At 40.4% G+C, this 26,321-nt stretch overlaps 1 protein-coding gene across 5 annotated transcripts in view; it reads left to right on the top strand.

Annotated features, from left to right (window-relative positions):
- The window catches only part of ZFAND3 (zinc finger AN1-type containing 3), a 118,781-nt gene that overhangs the window by 7,286 nt on the left and 85,174 nt on the right, over positions 1-26,321 (top strand). For 3 of the 5 annotated variants that reach the window (XM_026034033.1, XM_026034029.1, XM_026034031.1), the window contains exons 2-3: positions 24,049-24,089; positions 26,144-26,170. In XM_026034033.1, the coding sequence (XP_025889818.1) occupies positions 24,062-24,089; positions 26,144-26,170 (55 nt within the window). In that variant the 5' untranslated portion in view covers positions 24,049-24,061. Of the gene's footprint in view, positions 1-22,248; positions 22,281-24,048; positions 24,090-26,143; positions 26,171-26,321 lie in introns of those variants that run through there. The other 2 variants (XM_026034032.1, XM_026034030.1) reach the window with 2 other exon arrangements.

Below are 26,321 nucleotides of genomic sequence, written 5' to 3'. Positions count from 1 at the left end.
ATTGAATTTTAAAATGATTTTAAATTAGAAAGTTGTAGTTATTTAAAAACAAACAAAAAAACATGCCTTCCTAGGGGCAGTAGGCAGAAATGATGGATRTGATACAATTTTCAACAAGCTGAAAAGCTGATTTAAAGTTTAAAATTTCGGTATGTTCTYTTTTATCTCCTCAAATATGCAACCCTGATGGGATGCCTTGGGATCTTCAGTGTGTCAACACAAACATTTTGTGGATTTTTTAGGGCATTATTTAATYTTGACAGTGCTGCTGAAGGAAACCCTTATTGGGATGCCAGAGAAAAAAAGCCTCATATTCAGTGTAGGCAGGTAAATTAAATAGATCTCTTCTCTCCCCTGGATGGACCCCTTCCAACCTCTTTTGCTAAAATGGGAAATTGAAAGGACCCATTTCCTGTCAGTTCAGGGTAGGCTGTGCTCACTAGCAAGGAGTCCCTTCCTTACTTCTGTAGGAAGAAATGGAAAATTGGGCAATAGCTGCAAGGTGACTTGGCTTTGTAAGGCAGGTTAGGTGTGTGCATTTGCTGGTAGGCTCTGAGAAAGCCACCCCTGTGCGAGCACCGAGATGGCCACGGAAGGGAATAGCGGCGGAGACGCTCTGTGCAGCTAATGCAAAAGGAAGTCGCAGTCGGTGACTTCAGATTGCAGAGATGACATGAAACTACATACCCAGCCGTTCTCCTCTAAATCGAGGTCTTGAATAACACCATAATTTTAAATGGTAGGGATGCATTATTTTTGAGTTGTTGGGAATTTTGTATGCTCAAGGAATGCAGCACTTAAACTTAATCCTTTTTAAGCTTTTTTTTTTTTTTTTTTTTTTTTTTGAATTTTGGAGCTCATGAGAAATCATTTACTGCAAATGATTTTTGCCCCATATTCAGGGAAAAAAAAAATATTCCATATGGAGAGACTGAGCATTTCTACAGTGGGAAGCCCAAGACATTTGCAGCTGTGTGTTCAGCTTCTCTATTGACARCATTTGAGTAGTAGCGTTGTGGAAACTTCACTACTTGTGCAGAGAAACAGTTTTTGGGAATTGCAGATTTTTTAAATTTTTCTTTTAGATATAACATGTCCTCTGTGGTCTTCCAGTTACCTGCCCCAGAGATCACTGCCCTGAATTATTTGACCAGGAATCATAGGTATCCTGCTCACTTTCTGCTGTTTAATCTGGCAACCATATGCTCACTCTGAACTGGAACAATGCAGGTCAATATGAGGAAGATAAACTTCAGTCTCCTAAGATTGTAACATTTGCATTATGAGTGTTTCAGAGAAACTTTTGTTTTGTAAATTACTTTTAGCTTTACATCTCTTTATATATTGTGGCTAGTCTTAGGTTTACAGTGATTATTTGGTGCAAATTAAAGAGAGGAAATATAAGTAACAAAACATTTTGAATGGAAATATTAACTTTTTTCTTAAAAAAAAAAATTGCAAGCCATAAGACAAGCTGAGAGAAAAAGAGGTTGTTTGATGACTTCTGACTTCAGTTGCTAACTATTCAGTCTATGTAGTATCTGATGTTGCATGAGCAGTTTAACTTGAGCTGGGTGTGTGTATGTTCTGCTTGTTTGAGTGAAAATGTCACGTTTAATCCCTCAACTCTCAAGAAAGGGAGAGAGGAGGGAGCACRATATTAGATTAGAAGTGTTTAAAAAAGGCAGGCTGCTTCCCTGATAACCTCTTAATTGTAAAATTTGAAAAAAGCAAGTCCAGGAGCACTTCCTCCTTGACATAATTGCTAAAACACAGCCGGGTGGCTGAGATCAGCCTTGTCGCCATAACAGCAGTGTTTTCATCTCTAATTACACACTGTTAGCAGCCCTGTCTCAGAGGAAGTTGCATATATAGCCTTAAAGTAGGCGAAGTGCTGTCATTTAGCAAGAATCCCTCTATTGGAAACTGTGTTGTCTCTCCAACTGTTGATTAGATGCTATATTGGGCCAAGGTATTATCAATATTAAGGAGTCTAGGTTGCAGGCAAATCAATCGTATGTCTGTGCAACTTTTTCTGTAGCATGGATTCAGTATTGCTCAATGAAAAGCTTTTTTAGGTAGAGAAAGAAGGTGTATGTTAGTTCGTGTATTGCTGATACCGGTTTAAAAGAAGAGACATTAGTATCATATGCCATGATGTTTATTCCTTGTTCAATCTCTAGAGTGTGTGTGTGTGTGTTTATTTTTTATAAACTTCTCCAGTGACCTAAGGGACACTAATGGTTTGTGAAATTGCCCATGTGCTAATAAATGCTTGCTGCTCGATGCGGGTAGGTTTCTAGTGTTCTCTTGAATTGTTAACACGTTAATCAATTTTATATCTAATAATTCCTATTTTTAGAGGCACTTCTGACTGCATGCTTCTCTGAAGGGTTGACAGCTTTTCTAATCTCTCTGCTTCTATTGTAAATGTTCTCTCCAACTTCTTCTTGTAAGCATGTGATTTTATATATTTAGTTTAATAGAAAAAGAATGTTGTGAAGTAGGTATTGTGATTTCATTTCTAAAAATGCTCAGCAGTTTAGCAAATCGAAACTACAGCACTTCTCTGAAGCAGCTGAAAGCTTGCTTTTTTTTTTTCCCCCCCTTTATTTTTACCTAGCTCTGTGGTGAGGAGTCAGTTGTGCTATAATTGATACAGGGCTTTTAGGATTAATCCATATATGCTCAGTAACTTCCCTAGATTCTAGCTCRTCATTTTTGTGCATTCAAAAGAAAGCAATTAACAATAGTATTTGAACGCTTCAAATCTCTTGGCAATGGGGCTTTGTGATTAATACTTCCTGGCAAAGTAATTGAAATTAAACTTGCCTTGGAATTAATAATTAACTTAATATGGAGTATGTTGACTCTTCATTTGGTTTAAGGAAGTGGGCTGTGTTGCTCAAAGCTGCTGGTCTGTTGAAATGCATGAAGGGTTTTTGACACCTTTAATGGGCCTCTCATGGCATATATCTTCTCCAGAAATAGGTATGAGAAATTGGAAACAGAACTCTTAATTGTTGCTATATTTGTTTGTTTGTTAGTAAAGTTAGTATTTTTTTTCTTTTTTCTTTTTTTTTAAGACATTAATCCTGTTGCGGTTTTGACTTGCTGCTTGGCTATTGCTTGGCCAAATTGTTTTTGTTACCTCTTGAATTTATCACGAAACATTAGAAACTATAAACCTGTGAGGATAGTTTAAAATTTTTGGTTTTGCTTTGGTCTGCTTTAAGTCTCATTTTTGGTACTGAAGGTTGGAAAAGGAGTGTGTGTGTGTGTGTTGTTTTCCTCACACACATGTTCTCCTCCATTATTGAATTAAAGACTTAGTGGAAGGGGTATTTACATTTTCGCAACGCTGGCCTCTCGACATGCAGTTTCCAGGGGTGCCGAGGTAGAAGGAAGTGCTTGCGGTGGGTGGAGGAGGCGGTCCTGTCAATCGGAAGAGCTGCTCTGCAATTACAAGCGCAGGAACCACCTGTGTTGCCTATCAGCGGCTGCCGGATGGTTTTGCAGTGCTCCTGATGCGGATAGGACCCCATTATTACCCATTATCCCTGGTGACGGTGTCTTCTTTTACTGTTAGTGTTCTCATGTGACGAGCTTTGGCAAGACCAGAAATCTGTGTGCTGAGTAATTAACACTTCCTGTCCTGCTCAAATGACTTGTAAAGGCAAATTAAAACGGTCAAAGAAAAACAGAAAGAAATGTGTCACTCCTATAGCAAACCAGTGTGTGACATCATTCTTTTAAAATAAACTAGACGACTTGACATTTCATCACTTTTCTGGCCGTAGGAGACTTCTAGAATTACAGGTTAGAGCCCAGTTGCCTGCATTGACACGAGCTCAGAAACGCATGTGAAGTCCAGTTAAAAGAAATTAGCAGCTGCTTTCGAAATTGTTGTAATTGGAAACCCAAACTAAACAGAATTAGGCCATGGTTTAAAGAAACTTAAACTGAGGGCCTTCAGACAACATAGTTAAACCTGCTGTGATTTTCAGGGTTTTTTTGGTGTGTTTCCTTTCTTTATTTTTTCTTTTTTTTCCCCCCTTCATTTCTGCAGATCAAATTCCCAGCACACTGCTAGACTTCAGATGCTGGTTAGAGTTGGTGCTTTAGCTGTTTTCATATTAGCGTTCTTCCTGCCATTATTATAATTTCAGTTTGTTGATTTATTAGTGTATTTCTGCCTTCTGTTAACAGCAGGCTATTTGCAAGCGTTAATACAAAATTGTTTTTAAGTAGTCCTTATGTTGCAACTGAAAGTAGTTAGAAATCTTGAAAATGTGTGAAAGGGAGATGAAGAACCTCGATTTCTCTGTAACTTTTGATAAAGAATCATCGTTATAAAAACTGAAATTGCTTCTCCTAAAGCTGTCATTATGTAGATGGATCATGTGTAGTTGATGACTTACTGTGCCTCTGAAGAATGCTCGTGCACAGTTATCAATTTTCAGGATGAAAGTAGCTGTAAAAATTGCCTTCTGTTTGAACACAGTTTTGACTGTTTTAATAGCATTTCTGCAGATATGGTTGTAATAAAAATATAATCAGGGATTTTTTTTTGTTTTGAATAACATTAAAGGCCACTCAGCCAATAAATAATTTAGTAAATTAGCAGTCTGTATGTATTTGTATTGTTGTCAAGGATTGCTATGAAGTAAAATTGTGACACCAGCAGCCGCAGTCTAAAGGCTTGAGATTCTTGGGTGTGTGCAGAGGCAGGCAGGAAAGAGGCATGGGAAGCAGTGCAGGAGATGCTCATCTGGGCCCTAATAACAAGGCTTTCTTTTGCTTGTCTGTCTCATCACCTTCTATACAAGAGAAATGCTGTAGGTAAATGCTGTGTTTGTAGGTAAATGAGTGTAGGTGTAAAAATGTGTAAATGCCGTATAGGTAAATGAGTGCCTCATTTGGCAAATGTAGACAAGTTGTGGACAACAAACCTGCCTGCAGTACAGGTGGAAACTGACTTTTCCTGTGTACTTAGTTGACCTGTTAAAAGCTATCAGCTCTGTCTTCATAATCAGTTTTGCCTGTATCCTTAGTCTATCATGGCTGCAACAACACTGCTTCCAGAACATGGAAGTTATATATGTCTATATATGTCTTCTAGCAGACTCTTAGACAGCTGACCTTACTTAATATTTCTTTATATTTGCTTTGTTATGTATGTGTAAGTATTGTTCAGAAAACATTTATCTCTGTTGCATCAGAAGTTTTTATAAGCTTCTAGATCAATTTATACTATTTAAAGACAGTTAATATGTATTTAGTTCACTTTGATTTTAGCTGTGTTAGTTTAATACAAACATTACGTATGGGGAAAAAAAGCATCAATAGTGTTTTTCCTGCTCATAAAAGAAGAGAAAATTGACGTGAGTAAAATGATGGCCAGGGAGCTAAAAAATACAGATTTTCTATCTGTCAGTGTACAGTTTGCAAGGGCATGTTGTAAAAGGAAGTGTGTAAAAGTATTGAGAAGCAAGGAGCAAGAAAACAACATGTGTGATATGGTGTTCATAGGTTATGTATTCATCACTTTAGAGGTTGGAGATGCCCTAATTTTCTTGCCCCTTAATTTCTGAAATCGTTGTGGCGCTTTGGTGAAAGTGGAAAGTGAGAGTGAGAGTGAGTTTTCTGGTCTCATTTTGGAAATATCTTTCTAAGGGTCAAGAACACAGCAGAGGACACACAGATGTAGGACTGAAAAGTTTAAATAAACAAACAGAACTGAATGAAGCCAAATCAAGCAGAGTCGTGGAAACGCTGTGCTTGCTCCCCAACACATACACATACCCCAGAGACCAGAGGTGATGAGGGGTTATGGGCTGGTACCATTGCTTGCTTGCTTAAATTAAACGATCAAACGTAGCCCTTGTAACCATTGTTTTTATTTACAATCCAACAGTAATTTGCACAGCTAATGAAGCAGTAAAGTTCAGTTTAAAGCTGCAGCCTGTCACAGAGGACAGGTGAGGTGGTTACCACTTGTTTTCCTAGTGTGCTGGCAGGGTTACGTGGAGCTTGGGTCAGTGTGCAGGTTGAGGTAGCATCGTGGGACGCATTTTTGCTGCTACTGCTTGTGATTACCATGTTTCGTAACAGTTTCTTTGCTTAAGGTTATCTTCACAAATGTACAAAAAGGAGATGTTGCTTGCAGGCCTTTGCCGTTTGCTTTGCATGCAAACAAATCCAGTATCTCACTTGGCCCCTAATTTCTCACTGTGTGAATTACGTGAAGTGAGTTTAGTGATGCAGATTTATCTGTTCAGTCTCGATTAGCAAAGCAAAGTAATTGAGGATGGCAGTGTTCCTGCTTGGTCTTGTGTTTGCTCCATGTTATTCCAAAATAGGAAAAAAAATGAGAATAACATAATGATTTCTTTGAGTGTTATGATATCTTTGGTTTTATTCATCCAAATAAAACTAGCAGTCTACTTTAAATATTTACAAAATACTAAAAGCCATTTTGTGAAAATGACAAATACAAAGACTGCAGTTTGTGTTTGTTGCTTTAATCTCTATCATGAAAACTAAATAAGATTGCCAAAATGCCAGTCTGTAAAGGTTTCCTCCTCTGCTTACAGGATGAAGGATATGTGGTGAAGAATTGGTGGCTCTTCTTTTTTTGCGTGTGTTTTTTCCTCCTCTACATGTTTAAAACCCTACATTGCAGGCGGAGCGCATGGGCTGTGCCCCCTCCACACCAGTCATTGAAAAGCAGTTGCCTGGGAAGAAGTGAGTGAAGCTTCTGGGTGGAATAGGAGGAAGGCACCGCGCGCCGAGCAGGGGTCTCATCAGGGCTTTGCTCATGACACCCTCTCTGGAAAGTTGTGTCACCTGCCTTGTCATCCATTGTATGGCACACGGAGCAGCTCCTTTCTCACGGCTCGCCCGCTGGAATAGAGAGCAGGTGAAGTTAGGTGACCAGCAGGAACTCAGTAGGGAAGAGCAAGGTCCTTCTCAGCATCTCCACGCTRGGCACAATGTGAGAAGGGCCATCACAGACGTACACGGTATAGAATTAATCTAGAGGGTGGTATAATCTTGCAGCAGGTAGGAAAGGGAGAGCAAAAAGCATATTTGCCTTTTGATTGTTCTGTTAATTTCCTTGCTACCTTTCCTAATTCTTTACAAGTAGAAAAGAAATGGTAGGAATCTAGATTTTTTTCAAATGAAACCTGCATTTTCAGGTGACCTTGTTCTCTTAGTGGTTTCTGTCCTCTAACCATCAAACTTTAGATCTATGGTACTTGCATAAAGGCTTTGGTTATGAATTTATAAGGGAAATGTCAGCTTGATAGGTGCAAAATTTGATCCATTTTCTGAAATATGCATGCACTGCATACTTCTCCATAAACTTGTTAAAACTCTTGAGGAAAAAATTCCACTGCTTCTGTGCAGTTATATTATGTCAAAGGAAGATGCTTAAAATAGTATGGGAAATAACCATGTATTTATCTTAGACTTTAAAGAATAGATAGTGTATTGCAGGTAATATTTAAGTTCTTGGAGACATCTTGATTATTTTTTTTTTCAATCAGGCTGCTGATGACCTTAGCATAGTCGAAGAGTAAACTAGTGCTGTTCCGGGATGAACTGTACAAATTAACAGAACTCACATGACTAAAAGTAGACTCATGCAGCTAAAGCTAATAAAATTTTGGAGCTTAAATGTGTGGGTCACTGATTACCTGGAAAGATTGGTTATGTCAGAGTTGTTTCCAAACTGGACCAATTGGTGCAAATAGCACATCTGGTTGCTAATCTAAACACTGAACTGAAAGCGAGCATGCATCTTGTTTGCCTTCTTGCATTTTTCATTAGTAAAATGATGACAAGAGATTAGATTAGCAGATCTTACTTATGTTTGCTCAGATTCTTGCAAAAAGCTTGCTTATTCTATTGTATATTGACAGCGCTACAGCTTATGAAAGAGGGAATGTTTTTGTGAACAAGCTTTTTACTTGTTTCTTTGAGCTTTGTGCRATTTGTTACTACTTACAAGTGCTAGCTATGTGCACCGTGCTTGCAGAGCTGCCACAAAGAGATCGAATTATAAGATAAATGCATTTTTCATTAAAACTTCCACCTTGCTAAACCTAAATTTGGAACAACAATCATATGAAAATATTTATGTCTATTTTACAGTAAGGAAAAAGTCTCCCAGCCTGCAAAAAATAATTGATCGTGTTGACATTATGTGGAATTGTCAACTGTTAATAATTCAGAATGTTCTGTGCCAGAGTTGTTGAAAATCTGAAATAGAATCACTCCCTGCAATGATGGGGTAAAAGCAGAGAAATATGTTAGTTTAGGAGAGGTGTAAATGAGTTCAGCCACAAGAGTTTAGTTACCAAGTTGAGGAAAATACGTAAAAGATAACAAATAATTTGTTTTTCAGTCTTATTGCCTTCCATTCATAAATCTGTCTCCTAAATTGTATGAGTGGGCAGTGCTGAATGTTCTGTATTGGCTATGCTGCATGATGACTGTAGGAAATTAATTTTGAATTGTGCTTGGTGGGAGCACAGGGAAGGGTTACTTGTATGACTGCACTTTGCAGGTAGTCATTCCGACTGAATTTCACCTAAAATATAAAATAGCATTTTGTTGTAGAGTGTAGGTACAGTAAAACTCCCAGCTCAGGAGGGGACCAGAGTGAGAAGAGACTTGAACCACATGTAATCCCTCGTGTGTCACTAAGGAGGATGAAGGTGATACTGAAATGCGTGAGAGTGGAAGAGGTTCGTAAGAAAAGCGGCAAAGAGATGTTTTCACTTAGATGGTGAAAATAAGAGTGGGGGGGGGGGAGAAAGAAAAAAAAATTAAGTTGTCTGATAGGGATCAATTGGTGGATCTTAAGCGTGAGGAGCAGGGTAGTCTGAGCTTCCTTTCCCTGTGGATAGATGGGTGTCTCTTATTACATGAGATGCGTTAGCCTTTTTGCACACTGCTGGATATTGGAAAGCTTAAGAATGAACAGAGACCACCTGAATTTGGATTAAGTAGCATAGCCTGAAATGTGTTTTATCTCGGAAAGTTGAACTTATTTTTTCATACTGTAAAAACCATGAGCAGATTAAAAGCAAAAGGAGCTCTGTCTTTCATAGGTAGCAAGATGAACACAGTTCTTGTAGTGCAGTGTCCTTCCCCGAAAGGCCCCTGAAGCACCCAGCCCTTGGTGTGTTGGTTCCTCAGGCACACAGGTGCCTTGGAAATACTGTATTGCCCGCCRTACTCGTGCAATAGGATGAAGCAAAGCTGATGGGCTGCTGGGACTGAGTGCAGGTGTGGAGATGTTGTGAACGTCTTTGTGGGGCGGTTGCTGAGTYGTAGTTGAAGCCTTTGATACCCTCGTGCACGTCGGCTGTACCCGACTGCGTGATAAATGCAACTGTACATCTGTTTTTTAAAGCATGGATATATTTGATAGTGCTCTAGCTTTTAACATCTTCAAAACAASTTATGTGTTGAAATAAATAATATAGTTTTACATTTAAATGTTTTAACTAACCAGCAGGGTAACAGAAACATGAACAGCCGTGTATTTAATTGATAGTTTGCTTTCAGGGTTGCAGTAAAATTGCATAGCATTCAAATGAAGGAATCGTAGAMAAGGATGAATAACTAACACTAGATCCATGCATAGTTACAGACATGAAAATGAGTCCTAAATACACGGTTGCTTATTGATATTGTAATTATCAGTGTAAAATGTTTTTCTCTGGCTGTAGACACGGACATTGTAGACATACAATAACTTGTTTAATGTCATAAGACACACACACATGTGTGTCTGACCTCTGATAGATTCCTCTTCCAGATGTTAAATTACTGGCAGAATTCATCTCACTTGTATTTAAAAGGATATTTCACYCCTTAGGAAGGTGCACCATTTGAGCCATTTATTCTTGTACCTGCTGACAGGCTGTTCCAGAAGAAATAAGCAGAATTCTGTTAGCCAGTTCTTGGGCAAACTCTTACATAGGGGTAGATGTAATTTTTGTGCATCACAGGACCTTATTCCTGACAGTTTTGAGTTGGAAATTACTTTCTTCAGGTATTTATTAGACCTACAAAACAAAAAGACTATATTTTTGAAAAGAAGTGGAGTTGTTTATTTTTAAACAATTTGCCAAGTTATCAACCCACAGCGRTATGAGCTATTGCTTTTTAATTGAAGGTAAGGAGTTCTTTTTTTGTGTCTCACTTTAATCACAAAACAAAATTACTTTGRTTACAAGCAATATCTTTAGACTTCCTCAATACAATTCAGTGCAATGAAGTGAATTAAACATAATCTGAAAACTCGTATGTGGCTGTTCAGTTTTCAAAGCTGTCCTTGCTATTCACATATCCATAGTATATGAAATTGCCTGACCTAACAGGGTTTCAGTCAGTCGTATGTTACTTTAATCCTTTTATTATTTATCTTTTAATCTTTTTATTATTTGTCATTGCGTTTTTGTTTTAGCTGATGGAGTTGAGCTTTGCCTAATCAGGAATTCAGGTGTTATAAATACAGATCCCTTAGCTGACCATCCAACACTGCTGATTTTTAATATTCAGTTACGTAAATACAGAGGCTAATAGTGCTAGCAACAAGTCAGTGATGCTAACTTAGGATATTGTAATAGAGTGATTGCAAAGATCACCTGTGAAGGTGAAAAACAAACACACAGATGTGAAAGAACTCTTCATGGTGTATAGCTAGACCAAACAAAAATATAGGGAAAGTTACTTTATTTTTTGCTTTTACTTTAATGCTTTTACTTTAATGCTTTTATTGGATGTCATATGACAACAGGGAATGTCAGTAGGATTTTTGGTGTTCTTTTTAAACCAATTTTTAGCCTGATGATAAACACATTTATTTTCAATTACTGACTTAGCTACCACACTGCATTGCTGCTTTCTCTAAAAAATGAAACACTCACCCCCTGCCATTTACTATTCATGACRCCCTGCGTTACAGTGTAGAAATTGGACCACTTTTAGAGTATGACATGACTTAATGTATATAAGATGTTTATAAAACAACCTAAGGTCAGGTGTCCTGAATCAGCAGTTTCTGAGATTGCCAGACTTCTGTGTTAAATCACAGGAGGGGTGGAAGGAAGGGCGTGCCAGGAGGGCAGTACCTCTCAGCAGTACGAAGGTTTAACACTCCGTGTGGTGCACTCTGATTCGGCTTATTTGCAATTTTACTACCAGTCTTTACGATGATAAATGATACATAGACACACACACAAACTTTTAATTTTGGAGAGATATAGATGTGCATACTGTATAAGAAATAATGCTTTAACAAAACTTAAGCTCACAGTGTGAGGTTTAGCCTGGAAAATAAGTGAAAAATACAGGRAAAAAAGGAGAGTATTATTCTGTCCGTAAATTCTGCTGTTATAATTACTTGTAATATTGATGGWATGTAAAAGTTTTATACAACATAGCTTTTATAGGGAAGGCTAATATTCTTTTACAGGTGTTCTGCTTTGTGCTAACCTTTGACTTGTTTGGGRCATTTCTATAAAATTATACAGCTTTTTTCACATTACATACTATAAATACCAGAAATACAGTTGTAGTTGCTGATCTTCAACTGAAAAATGGTAAAATAAGAATTTTCTGAAACTTTTGGACCCAGTATATAAAAGGCACTGCTTTGCACATCAGGGAGTCTTCCCTGAAGACAGAAGTAKTCATCTGGTTATTCCCATTTTCCATGTGCCTTTTTTAACCAGATAATACTTTTGTCTCAACCTAAAACTGATAAGTGACTCAAAATGTGCACCTTTATGAAACAAAAAGCAGCACAGGAAAAGATACTTGCTTGCGTGCTCTAGGAGGAAATGCTTGTGGCCTGTTACAGAAATGAGCACTTGTTGCGGGAATGGTTAGCAATAGGTGCAATAAAGAAAATGAATGTTACTTCAGAGTGTTTGTGCTTCTCTTGGTAGCAACAAATGCCAAGGGAGTGTTGCCTCTGTTCCCCAGAGTCACTASCCAATGCTGGACCCATTGCTTTGGGGGGGTAGCCGATGCTGGACCCATTGCTGTGGAGAGGCAGAAGAGGCTGAAAGAAGTGGATGGCAAATGGAAGTGAAAATTGTGCTTGTAGCTTTAGGAGAACCTTGGCCAGTGCAGTGCTACTAGTGAGAAAATTCGGGTTTGACAGCAAAAGTAGTGGGAGGCTGTGGATGGGATGGGGCTCTTCAGTTGTTTCTGTTTGGTTTTGTTTTCCAGCGAGCAAGGGAACATTGTGTCAGGGGAAGAACTTGCTTGTTAATCTGGAAATGTTTTATTTACTAGGCCAGAGTTTGAAGAAGCAAGTGGTTAATAAGTACCCTTGGCAAGTTGTGAAGGGAAAGTCACTGTTCAACAGTACTATATATATAATTTTGTACTCTCTTGTAACTAAAACTGAGACCTGACTGCTTAAGTTTGACAGTTGCAGTGCGTTGTCTCTTGTACCGTTTTTACTGAGCTTAGTGTTTTCAAACAGCAGGATCCAAAGCTCTAAATTACTGGTAATGATAGAATCCTTAAGTATTGCACATGTATTGAAGCCATAGGCCTTAGTATTGTGTCTTCGCTGAACTTTTACAGAAACAAAATTTGATAATTGTTCTGATAATTTTGGTTCTGTGATGGTGCACAACATGGATTTTGAGGAAAAGAGAATTTTGAAGTCTGCAATTTAAACCAGCTGGCATGTCTGAAGTCTTCACTTACCCTTTCCAAAAGTGACTTGTAAAATAAAAAGAATTTCTTTTTCTTCTGGGACCTTGTCAAAGACACCTAAAGACTTTGAAATTATTTTATCAGTAGGGCTCTTTGGGCTCTCGGGCCCCTTGTTTTGGTTGGTTTTAATGAGGTCTCGGGCGCTGAGGTGGGAGCCCTCCGGAACCTTTCCCARAGGTTTGGGGAAGGGACGGAGACATTCTTCTTCCCTTCTTCCCTGGAGCCAGCAATGCGCTCGTCCCATATAATTGGATTAAATATTCACCCCTCTTTGGGGTTCATGGATTTTGTTTGTACTRTTGCCTTCCAATGTGTCTGTTCTCYGCCTCCCTCCCCATAAAACTGGTAGTATTGTGCTGGAAAGAGAAGTAGGAAAAAGTAGTCAGAAGTCTTGTAATGCCAAAGGARGCAAGCAAATGCATTCCTCTGGTGATTAATTACTTGCATTTTCTTTTATTTTCTGAGAAAATGTTCTGGKTTATTTGCATAATAGATATTGACTACAGTAATAAGGTGAGTTATGAGATTTATCSTATTTTTCCTAGCACCGAACTCACCATTTTCCCCCTTTATGAGTGTACAAACCCATCACATCAATAAATGCATTTGTTTACTGCATATTACTAATATAATGTTGCTATACATTCTTTTTTTTCCAATAGCTTTTGTTGGATGTAGTGGCAGGCACAGGTGCTGCAGCTCTGTAATACAGATGAGACCAGACTGTGATTTCCCTTGGAGTTTGCTGAGCTCTGGGATGGTCTTTTGAACATGGTGCAAGACCTAACGTGACGGCTCTGTTGGTGCTGAGGTGCAGGGACCGGCTCTGTGACATGACTCCTTTGTCAGTAAATCCTCACTGGAGCAGCTACTAGTTCAGCTGGTTCCATGTTAACAGCAGCAGGAGCTCTTGTGTGTGGATAGACTGAGTTATAAAATGTTTCACAGATGTTAGATTACCTAGAGAATTACAAATGTTCAATGCAAGCCAGCAGAGAAGCCCAGCGCACAGGTGTTTAACGCAGCAGCGAAGGCAGTAGAGTAACTTCTGCCTAGTTTTGGTGCTTCTCTCTAATACCTAATCAGCTTGATCTTGGATACAGCCTGCAGGGGTTCTGTGGTTCCTGTCAAAGTGGAGGGTCTAGGAAGCTTTCAGTGATTAAACAGTCAATTTAACTTTCTGACCATAGCTGTGCGGGGAGGCCTGCCATAGCTCTGTGATCCTTTTTTGCAGAATTGGGATGGAAACAAATGTAACTCGGTAATGGAAAAAAGTCTTCTTTAGCTGACAAAATTTGGTAAATGCAGAAAGATGTTATTTGCCTCTATAAAACAAGAAAAGGAAAAGCRTTTTTGGTTGCTCATAAACAAGGTGCACGTGCTAGGATTGCAAACAGTGTTGCGGTCTTTGGACTCTYCCATTACTTGCAATGTCAGGTCAATGCGCAGCCCTCGGTGTAACAGACTGTCCTGTTGGAGAGGGTTGTTATTCTATTAAGTGCTTATTTTCAAGAGCCTCAATAATTTCTGGCTAAGAAGTGTGTAATGATAAACTTGTCAATCTGCCAGGTTTGTTTGAGCTGGATGCAYGTTATCTTGCGTGAACACGAGGTAAAAGAATATGGCACACTCAGCCCTCGTCAAATTTCGGAAACAGATTGACTARTCCTTAGCTGTTCTGTATTTGAACTAAGTGATGCCATAGCAATTACAGAAGGACAGGTAGGCAGACCTATGTTCTAGCTGTAGCTAAAGAGAAGATTAAAGATAATGATTTAGTAGTTGCTCTTAGATCAGAGGTGGGCAGGTTTTAAATACTGAATCTCAGTTTGTGTTTCCTGATACTGTGGAGCAGTAAATTATTTTAAAGATCTTTTCCTGTTTCAGGCTGCATAAATGTGGAGCRCTCCTCATTACAGTGGTCTTATGCTTGCCTATGTAGTTTTTTGGCYCAGCTAAACACACCTGGAGCCTCTTTGTGCTTGACATGGAAGCAGGTTTGACAGAGCCTACCCAGATGAAAGGCCGGGTTGTGGCAGCAGCTCTTCCTGGGCACGGGACTTGTGGCTTGAGGCTCGCAGCACTGACCAACTGCCTGGCTGCTGCTCCCCATCACCCGTGGGCTCCGCGCGTGTCCCGCATCCACTGCTCGGGAAGGGACCGGGCGCAGACAGTGAGGCCAGCAGCAAGCTCAGGTGTCGGGAACTGAGGGACAGCGTTGAGGTAGTTGAGCTTTTGAGATGTAAGAAGGCCCTTTGCGTGCTTGATGTTTAATGGGCATAAGCTGAAACACAGGAAGTTCCATCTCCAGGTGAGGAGGAACTTCTTTACTGTGAGGGTGACAGAGCCCTGGCACAGGCTGCCCAGGGAGGTTGTGGAGTCTCCTTCTCTGGCGGTCTTCAAAACCCGCCTGGATGCCGCCCTGTGCCACATGCTCTGGATGTGCCTGCTTGAGTGGGAAGGTTGGACTAAATGAACTCTAGAGGTCCCTTCCAACCTTGAATATTCTGTGATTCTGTGATGTTTAAGCTGTTGTAGGGGGAAGTCAGTGCTTGGCTGTCTTTAGAAGCCTTCTGTTTCATTCTGGATTTCTTGACCTAGTTATGTGGAATTTTTGTTTCCTTCTATTTTTGCTATTTGGGAAGGTCTAATTCCTAACATAATGTAACAAGTGGAGAGTCTGAGGGTAGTTCCATGGCCAGCCTCTCTAGTGATTAAAAAGTCCCTGAGAAAGTAACTTTACACTGSTTTTGATATGATATTTCAACTAGAAGCCTTTTTTATCTGTAAAAATTCATATATATTTTTCAATTTCCTCTTTGTGTAGCAGAAAGGCAGAGTTGTGTTATGCTGCTACAGACAGCTCTGCTTTTAGGAATGCTTTGTTTAAACAGTGCACTGGCAGATTGCTGTAGCCATGTCCTTCATACGATTCATTTTACATTTCTGAAGAGCTGAAGCACTTTTATTCTCTGRAACAGAGTCATGAGACCTGGCTGCRATTTCCCAGCTGAGAAGCATAAATGACTATTGCTAGTCAGGTGTCAAAGCAGCACTGATTTAAATGAAAACTGTGGGGCTCCTTGGCTGTGTGACCAGCTGGGAGATGCACGTAGACTGCTTGGAGTGGAGAAAGGGGTATTTCCCTTGGGGARCCTGTAGCCAGCAATTTAAACACTTTACTGCAACCTGGAGTAAATGGGAAGGGGGGGAAATCCTGCTAACTTTCCACTGATTTTTTAGACAGATGCTCTGAACAATTTAATAGGGTTTGATTGCAGACAACCATTGAAAATTTTTCAGCTGTTCTCCAAGCAGTGCTACAATTTTACCAGGGCATGCAAATCCAGAAAGTTTCCATAGGGGAGAAGTGCAAAGACCTGCAAAGCCGATGCTGTCATTCCATGACAAAAGTCAATACTCTTCTGTCTCTTCTCTGCTTGCTTGCTTTCTCAGTGTCAAACAGCTACTCTTGTATCTAACCCTGCCTTCTTGGGCTGTTTTCACTCATAGAGGTAAAAGCCCGAAATATTTCTCGTGGTTCTGCCTCCTCGCTCTGCATCTCTGGCCCACGGGGCAGCTCCAGCTGCCTTTGCTCTCCCCAGGCAGGACACTCCATTTTTTAAGCTCCTTTCTGTGCACTGTTTGACTTGTTAGAAGTTAAAAGTACAAAACGCTCCACAGAGCAGTTTAGCWCATAATTTTGATACTCTGTTAGCTTTTGAGAGAATTGGCATAGTAATTAAACTGGGTTTTGTAACAGTGCTTTCTGTTAATGCTACCCAACAGCATTATTTAGCCAGTTTAAACAAGTTATGCTTGTAAAAGTAATTAATAACTGTACAAAGGGACAGGCTCTTCGAAATACTTCACAAGGCACTTAGTTTTCATTCACAAGTTATGATACTTCCAAGTTTTTTACAAATTTTCTTTATCCTTRGGTGCTGCAAATAGCTATCATTAAAAAACTTTTACAAATAAAGATTTATTTCTTGTAATTCATTCATTTTAGTGACTTTGTCTTCACCTGTGTTAGTGTCACGGTAGTGCTACAGGTTAGAGTGCACTCTGGWAGATTTTTTGGAGTTAGGTCCTGTGGCAGTCTAACACTGCATGGAAAGTTAAACTTGAGCTAGTTTTCTAGCTTTTATTTATTTTCTCTGCTAGTTGCTTACTACTTTTTTAAATTCCATGTTTAATTTTGACTTGGGGGGAAAAAAAGTTTATCTTCAGTTTTTTCCAAATCTGTTCTCATTTCTGTATAAAGCAAGAATCCCCTCAGACTTAACGCTGAACCTGCCTGAGGTGAGTGAGATGGTTTGGCARCAGAGCCTTGTTGCCTTGCACTGCTTTGCACAGACATTCCTCACGCTTGGAAGATTTGCAGGGGAGAGTTTAGCATAGGTTTTTATATATTTATATATAAATATATATAAATATATTTTGGGGGGTGTGTAGAGACGTGTATATATAGGAAAATGAGGTATTTATCTTTGACTGCAGAGCAGTGACTTTGCACACAGAGCTGYAAATCCAGATGAATCTGGTCAAAGTTCTTTCTTGTCTAGTTTGGATGCACTGGATGCTGTGGTTTGTTATATGAATCATTTGGACAAGGCTTTAAATCACAAATCTCCCAGTGTTTTGGGGTCAGATTCCATGATAAGGAGCTACTCTATCATTCCTTTGTTTTCCTGCTGTGTTTGTGCTGCAGCACTATTCTCTACAGAGTGCTTCAGTGCTTCTCAACGTTTAAAATACGAAAATTGCTTCATCCTACTGTCGTAAAAGGAACTCTAGAGTAACCACTGAAATGCACCACGTGAGGATGCAGCCTCTTCATTGGGATGCATCAGCGTGGCCTGTGAGGATGGGAACTTGCCCCAAGGGCAGTGCACGAGYGCCCTGTGCTGTGCACATGCCATGCTCCTTGCTTCATTTCAAAGCAAGGTCAGAATGATGAGGGCCTTGCAGATGCCTGCCTCTCCAACCGCAGCATCACTTCCTGCAGTTCACCGAAAGTGCTGCAGCGGTAGCGAATGCTAAATCGCTGACGTTGAAAATGCGAAGTCCAGAAATTGGAAGCATGTTTTCCACGCAGGAAAGATTGTGTGTGTATATGTATATATCTCCAGTAAACCCTAAATGAAGTAGAGTTCTTAAAACTGAGCTTACAGATGTAGAATAGCTGGTGAAGCAGAAGAGAATGACTCTGCGCATACCTAATTTCAAATTCTGTTCACTTAATTTGAGGGTGTATGCGTGTCGGTGTACATGTTCCATCTCTCCCCCCCCCCCCCCCCGGCCCCAGTCTTTATTTGGAGTGAATTCGGTGTACCTCATTCTCAAAGTCACCGAGTAACTCGGGCTGAGAATATGAATAACTGTTGAAGCTGTCCAAAAGCCCATGCCTGCATTGAATCGTCAAGATTGCAAATTAAGGAGGAACCCCAAACTTCAAATAGGCAACGTGAATGAAAGCATGAGGTGATTTCTGATTTAGAAAGGCTAAGTGGGTGTGTTGAGAAGGCAGCATATGGGCTGTGCAGAACTTAGAAAAAGATGATTGAGGACCTTATTAACATGGGCTAATTAACCTCCTTCCTGTACAAGGTGAAATATTGCATGCTTTGGCCAAAGGATGAAAAGTGTAAGGGAAGTACAGAACTGGATCAATTTTCTTTTAATGCTAAGTAATCCTTTTAGTGGGGCTGGATGAAAGTAAGCATGTGTGGACTGTGGCTTTGCTTTCTACCTTGTGCTAGGATTCAGCTCAGAATGAGTTCTTCAGCTGCATTATAAACCTCTGAAAATTGCTTTATAATGGAAATGGTGACAGGCCATTAACTACAGAGGTATAAATGCTTTGCTTTAACATATGTACAGTTGTCCTAAGGTCTGAACTACATGAAGCTGTGTCTCTGGTAAGGAGGCTTTGGTGTAGTTTTAACTAATTAATGGTATAGCTCTTTCTGTATAACGCTTCTCAAACATGTGACCCCTGACATATCGGACAGGTATCACTAAAGGGCTGGGATATATTTGGCCTGTAGTGGCACTGGGATTCCACTCTGTAATTGCTCTGCTGGAAGAGGCCCAAGAAGCACTTGCCATGATGCACTTAATCATCAATGCAGTTACAGGGCCATGCAAGCAAATCGATGTTTTTCTGCTACAAAGTCACCAGAACTTCTAAATCATAAAGTAACGTTACTCGATATGTTGTCAAATTCTGTTCCCGGTAACAGTCTGGGATTTTGCAATCACACTTAAATACCATCTGTAGCTTAAATATCTCAAAGTTAAATATGTAACAGATGCATCTTACATGGCGGCATTTGCTCTCTATGTTCCTGTCCTAACCACCTCAAAAGAACTAAATAAGAATTGTCCTCAAAAATTGTTTTTGTGCAGTCTTTTTGAGCGTGGGGAATACACACCTGTGCGAGCTTACTATGGCGCAGCTTTATCCATCTTACTATGGCGTGGATTTACATTGGTAACATTAGTCCAGTATTACCTTGAAATGTGTAGGAGAGTTCATAATAAAGACCAAGCAGAGCTCTTCTGCATTGCTCTCTAGCACTTTTATGGTGTGAGCCAGTATTGAAGTGTTTCTGATTTGCTTTTTTCTTGCCTTTTTAATGTGGAAAAGGAGTAGACTTGGAAATGACTGACAGTGTGCTGCAACGTGTAGGATTTGATGCTAATACCTTCAGTATATATTAGTTATATCTATTTAAGCTACTGTGTGGAAAATTGATTTCATTAGGGAGGCTGAGGATGCAGGTTCCTAGCAGATTTCTGTATATTACTGTATGCTTTAATGCTCAAACGTATGCTGTATACTTTGAATGCTCAGAATTTCCGTTGTAATTTAATCTTGTGTCTCCAGGTAGAGATTTAGGCTCTGGCTCTTCTGATCAAGCACTGTGTGTCTAGAAATCTGTACTTCAGATTGATAGTCAGGATTTTGGCTTCACACTTGACGTGTGGTTTCACACTGATGAGGTGATTTACAGGAAGAGGAGGAAGGAAAAGCAGACTTCAGGTTGAGACAGAATAATAGCATGCACATGGAGATGGCTTGTTCTTTGCAATGGTATATGCCAAAGAGCAGGAAGTAAAAGGAATAATTCATAGAGCAGGGTATAAAATTGAGTAAATAACTTTCAATGCCTTTAGTGGAGTAGTCAAAGTCATGCTTTAATAGGAGTGTATAGAAGTAATTTATGRAAATGGAACCAGGGTAACAAGTAGCTGAAGGAGCATCGTTCTGTTAATTAGTTACAGTATGTATAAGTATATATCAGTTGTTTTTTTGGTATTTGGTGCCCGTCATTCTCTTGCGTTCTGTATTACACACCTTTAACCAGAGAGGCAAACGTTGATCTTGCTGAAGACCTTAACCTGGACCTACATCTGGAGGCTCCGGTAGCTCCATGTGCATTGGAAGCTCGTAGGCACAACTGTACAAGTAGCRGATGGCAGTTGTAATATCCTCAAAGAGACTTTTATATTTTATCCTCAACTGTGTTTTTATTAGTTGCTTAAAGAATAGATAAGGTCTTGAGATTTTTCCACTGTCTGTGAACTTCTTCCTCTTTGAATGTCCTTATGTCATGGCTGCTCCTTCCATTGCTGTGTTTTCAGGGGAGTCACTGTGTGCTTTCTCCGCCAGTTGAGGCACTTTTAGTACCTGAGCTTGGTGGAGAGCGGGAGCACTGCTGAAGTGTTTCTTGCGGTCGGTCTGGAGCCTCTGGGATTTTCCAGCTGTCTTGAAGTAACCTCTGCTTCTCATTTTCTCTGCCACTTGACCTTACTAGCTTGTTTCACCTTGTATTTTCCAAATCTRCATAATAATTTTGTATTGCCCTTCAGTTAAATGATTTCTTTTTGACAGATGGAAGTACCTTCAAATTGGGTTTAACTTTATATTCTGTTTCTAAGATAATACCATTCTATTTGACTTGATTTATCCATAAATATGAATGTCTTTCTGAATGCCAACTTAAATTATGTACAAGTGGAGATTGTAAATTGCCAATATAAAACTAGATTTCCGGAGATATATGCACATAWAAAACATGCACTGTAGTAGTTCTCAATTAGGCAGTGTTAAGCACGATGCTGACTTTTTATGAGGGAGATCAGGGTTTTATCTTAATATGTCAGGTTGAAACCTGTGGTGATTTGATGAGCGATTAGCAGGCCTGTCAAATATCCCTGACCTCACCGGGGTGAGGGGCAGAACTGGCTCGCAGCAGTGGAAATACAAAACATACCGGACTCCTCGGTTCAGGATTGACTTTGAATTTTTAGCTTCATTGGGCCTCGCTCACCTCTGCACTGGGGGTTTTATTGAACTTTCGTGGAAATCTGAGCTGTGCTGCTTTTCCTAGAAACCGTTGCTCGCAGCAGGGTTGGCCGCTGTGACGCTCTCTGCTGCGCTGGGGCGTCAGGGCAGCCCTGACGGGTGTGTTTGAACTTGGAGCGTTTCCACTCATGTTACCTTGAGAGATAAGAGACACTCTGGGCATCAGCTGTGTTTGAGAAGGAGAGAGGAGTACCGGCATCCTCAACTTGGGTGTTCCTGGGTGACAGTGCGAGCTTCAGTGAGYGCTGCATTCCCTGGGAAGCAGTTAATAGGGATAGGGGCAGTGGGAGTATTGAGCTTTACCTCACAGAGCAAACGTTGGCTCTGCTGAGACAGCCCTTGGCCGGGTAAAGAGGTCCTGTCCAGATGTCAGCAGCAGCAGAAGGGGATTTGCACTGTAACTAYGAGCTGACAAGTGTGCCTGCCTTCCTTGACAAGACATTTACATGCCTGTTGGATGATAGCTGGCAAGCTTGACACCTATAAACTGCTTGATATGTGTGTTTGCTTTGTAAAGCGGTGGCTGTAATGAAATACTGCCCTTTCAGACGGGGTGAGGCAGGTCAGCCTGGGGGAAAYTGCTGTTGTCCTGGATGCGATTTGGTGCTGATGCATTTGCAGCGGACCAAAGTGTCCTGCTCTTCTTCCTTTAAAGAAAAGTCAGAAATCAGATTCTCACCCTACCCAGTAGCCGCAGAGGATATAAAAAGATCAGAGATCAAGTGAACCTTGAAACTCAAACAGTGAAGTTTAGTTATTTGCCTTAGGGTTACTTGCCCAGTTGTACTGTCCTTCCAAAAACCCCAGTTTTTGTGTTACAACTCAATAGCAGCCTTTTTTTTTTTTTTTGCGCGCGCGTGTGTGTGTGTGTTTTCCACATAGCTCTATGTGTTGTGCATGTATCTGTATTTTCCACTATTGGTGTGTTAATAAGTAAATATCATACAAGGCTTTGGATTGATATTTAACAGCTGGGATGGTTGATTGTGCCTCTGAAAACATTTGTCATTGCCTGTTCCAATGTCATCAATATGAACCATCTGAACTCTGCCTTTCTTTTCCTTTGCTGCCCCGGGGGTTTAATGGCTTTGCAGAGAAGCTCCTGCCTGGCATATTGAGCTGCTTCAGAAGGTCTAACGCATAAGCAGTGAGTACTGAACTGCAGCACACTGATGCTGGAGGTGTTGACTCACCACGCTGTTTTTAATTGCAGTTCTTCTGAAGGTAGATAATCTGTGCAGACTGTCAGCATAGATAGCGAGTCTTTGGGTATATACCAGTAGGATGATGCATTTGTGTGGCTACAAACGCTGTTTGGCTTTTCTTTTCCTGGGAATTAACATTTCTCCTGTGCACATGCTGTTTGCATTTAAAACTGGCTTTCATGTGTCTGTGGCTCCTGCTGTAGCTGGCAAGTGCTTTGTCTCATATCTGCCGTGAACTGTGCTCCTCTAGAAGTCCTGAGCCTGATGTAAACCATCTTTCAGATGTGCATGAATTGAAAAGCAGCTGTAATGTTTGGATGTGACTAATAGYAAGAGAGATGATTGATCAGGTCTGGGTTTACTCTGTTACTGGAAAGTCCAGAAAATATCCATTTGCAAACTTTKTAAACAAAATCTAGAAATCTGAGAGGGGTTAATTTGCACTTTAAAGTTTTAAAATTTAAGTTTTTGAGATAACATGCAAATTTTTATATAGTTTATATATGATAAGATGTACATCTCATAAGTCCATCGATGTTTGGCTGGAGCTAGAAAACCTAAATATTTTGGTAATCTCAATTGTTTTTGTGTACGTTGTTTCTGAAGATAAAMTGGCAAGTAATTTATCTAAACGACGTGTTCCGGCCCCATGCTGCCCTGGGGAGAGGAGAAGGTCACAGTGGGGTGGGCAGCTCTGGTGCAGCAGATCCACTTGGTGCCGATGCTCCGCCACCATGTCCGTAAGCTCACTGAGGAGYGTTGGATGTTGAAGTCAAACACTGGGCTCTGTGAACAGAAAGGGGGTGGTTCTTTCCCTAAGATACTGCAGAATTTAGAGAACTCCTGAGAATATCCTCTCTTTTTGCTTTAAAAAAAAAAAAAGTTATTATAGATGTAAACTTTTCGTAAGAGAAACCAATGCAAGGGGACTGTTGTGGTACATTGCTTGGGGTAGCTTCATTGCAGCACTAGAGAAGACCATAGCCTTGCTTTTGTTTTTTTTTTGCTGGCGGGCTTGCTGACTTTGAGGTTGCGGGTGGACACTTGTACCTGATGGCACGAACACTTGGGAGGCTCAAGGTGCTGCGGTCATGTCCATCTGTTCCTCCCGCAGCAGAGACTCCCTAGCCACCCACGGCAGATTGCGAGTGATCCGAGGCTGCGTCAGGGCAAAGCCAGCCCCATTATCTTACACTCTCACTGGCCTTGGCTGAGGGTGGCAGTGGGCAGCTCGAGGTAATGACTTGCCAGACCCTCCGGCTGCACTGCCCAGAGCACATCTGCCACGGGCCCTGCAGAGCAGGGCTCCCATCTGCAGCGTTGTGCTGCGTGCAGGGTCTGTCAGGGYGGCAGAGCTGCTGCCAAGAGGAGCCGTGGTATCCAACTCCATCGTCATGATCCTTTTGTGGTAGAGAGATGGGACTCTCGGGTGYGTAACATGTACGGGAATTGCTAAAGTTAACTTTATTCTCAATGTGAGGTAAATATGTGAAAGTCGTGGTTTGAAAGCTCTTAAAACTGGAGATTGCCAAATGAAGTCTCTTCCCCTTGCCCCTGTTCCTAGCTCAGCCACTTCTAGTCATTTTGATTCCTAGCAGTTTAAGTTGTTACCTTCTCTGTCCCCTTGCTTCATTCCTGAAAAAACTCCCCTGTATTGATTAGTTAAAATGAATTTTTTAGCTCTATTTTTTTTTTTTATTTTTGCCCCAGGTCCAGCAAGACTATGAATCTCTGTTCCAAATGCTTTGCTGGTAAGTGCAGTAAAAGGTTTTGTGTTTTTGTTAGATTATCAAAACCACATTGTTGGCATCTCCTGCAGGGTTTGTGCATGGGTTTTTCGTGTGKGTGTATGTATGTATGTGTGTATGAGAGAGAAAGAGAGAGATTGAGATCAGATTTTCCTCACTTTGGGGTTTCATTTATTTGCTTGGGTCTGTTGAAGTGATCTTCAGTGTGTGGAAAGCAAGAACCCAATGTGTAAATGTACCAAACCTTGACTCAACGAGGTTTACAGAAGTCTGGAAAGCCCTTGAACTCCAGAGCTCCACTCTTAGCACAGGCCCTATCCAGCTGGCCTGGCTTTCAAAGTGCATCACTCTGCAGTAGAGTTTGGAATTTTATAGAATATATTTTTATTTTGTCAGTGACCTCTGATACATGGTAGGGGGAAAAAAAAAAGAACAGTTGTTAGGGAAAGAATTCTGCTCCATTTCTTTTCATTTTGCAGCCTCTGAATGTTAAATCATCAGTAGCTTATTAGTAGGCTAATCCTAAATACTATGTATTATCTTCTTACTGCAAAGTCAATGCTACTGTGTAAAAAGCTAGGAACTGTTATTAACCTCTTCTGTTAGCATCTTCTAGCCTTGCCTTTTAAAGTTTTTGTGGTATTACTTAGTATTGTAATCTTTTAATTACAATTAAGTTGCTGTCCAGGATTTTAAATTTCTTTTGGGGGAACAGGGTGTGGTTTTTTTTTTTTTTTTTTTTTTTTTTTNNNAAGTTTTTTTAGAAAGTAAGTTTGTCTTAGTATTGGGCTTGTGGAGTTTATTATTTATCATTGGTTTATAATGCAAAAAGCTATGCAACGTCTGAGCTTCCAGGTGAAGTGTACCAAAAGGAAACAACAATGTTGGAAAGCCTTTCTGAGGCTTGTACCTCCTCGAGTTTGGCTTCTCAGATCTGGCATTCAGGATCACCTCATGACACGCGGGGTAAAAAGGTCTCCTGGAGGCTGCTTGGCAGAACGGCAGAGGCTTCCCCCTCCCCGGCTTTGCCCTGGATSCAGGGCCCTGGGTCCCTGGAAGGCGGCGCTGAGTGAACCGCAAGGCCCTTGYTACAGCCTTGCGCTGGCGGCTGCTGTGAGAAACGGGCTGCCAGGTCTTCCATGGCCCCGCTGCACGTTGAGGTTCACACGAGCAGCGTGCCAGCCTCTGCCCGCCTCCCTCGGAGATGTGTGGGTTTTGTGGTCCAGAGAGATGGAAATGGCTCGTCCCTTGTATTCTGGGATCAGTCGAGTACCCCCAAGCTCTACAGCTCACAGGCCAGTCACAAAGCAAAGCGTATTTTTTTTCTACTGCCTTTTTGTTTATATATCTATATATAATATTGATACTTTTTAACAGCAACAAAAAAAATCAACAGACCATTTTGGCTTCTATTTTATGATTCTCTGGAATAGCGGAAAAGCCATTCCCTCTGATCACATAGGCTTTTTATGTTGTTAAGATTGTATCTGAACCTGTGTGTGATTTAAGAAAAAATAGTTCTATCTTTACAGTTTTCATTTATAATTCCTATTAAAAATATAAGAATTTTGGAAAACTTGAGACTTAAAAAGCTACTGCTCATTGGAACAAAACCCAGTATTTTTGAAAGAAGCAAATTTACTTTATCTTTTCAGATCCCAATCAGTAATATTCAAGTAATAGAGTTTTTAAGTACCTGGTAAAGGAAGGAGGGTCACTTGCCTCAGGCTGCTGGCCTCCTATTTGTTTATGRTTTTACTTAAATATTTTTAGAGTATTTTTTTACTGGGTTTTCAGCCAGAGTACTGTAAGAGAAAGATGCATACTCTTCCATCTGTAGCAATTCAATTTACAGAAAGGTAAGGATTTAGCCAAGAAAGCTGTTGAATCAGATCTGTTTTTCAGCATTCCAGGTAGCTCAGAGGTATGATCTGAAAAAAGTCCTCTTTTAATAAAACAAGTTATTCCTTCAAGAATACTCGAGTAGGTATGTGTAGAGGGGGAAATTGGGAATTATTATTTCTCTTGACCCACCTTTCCTTTCTCTTTTATTTTAGAAAAAAGAAATCCACACAACGAAAAAGGTTAGTAACTGTGTTAAATGACTTTTTCTCCACAGAGGGAAGGGATAGAATCCATTTTTTTTTCCAAAACTGACTTCAGAATTAGGCAACAGCAAAACTGCTTACATTTGTGTATGCACTCWGTTTTCACTTAAATTGCACGAGAAGGGCA

This window comes from Nothoprocta perdicaria, unplaced genomic scaffold (assembly GCF_003342845.1).
Source record: "Nothoprocta perdicaria isolate Ctin4 unplaced genomic scaffold, notPer1 scaffold_139, whole genome shotgun sequence".
Lineage (NCBI taxonomy): Eukaryota > Metazoa > Chordata > Aves > Tinamiformes > Tinamidae > Nothoprocta > Nothoprocta perdicaria.
This window is presented reverse-complemented; position numbering and strand designations above follow the sequence as displayed.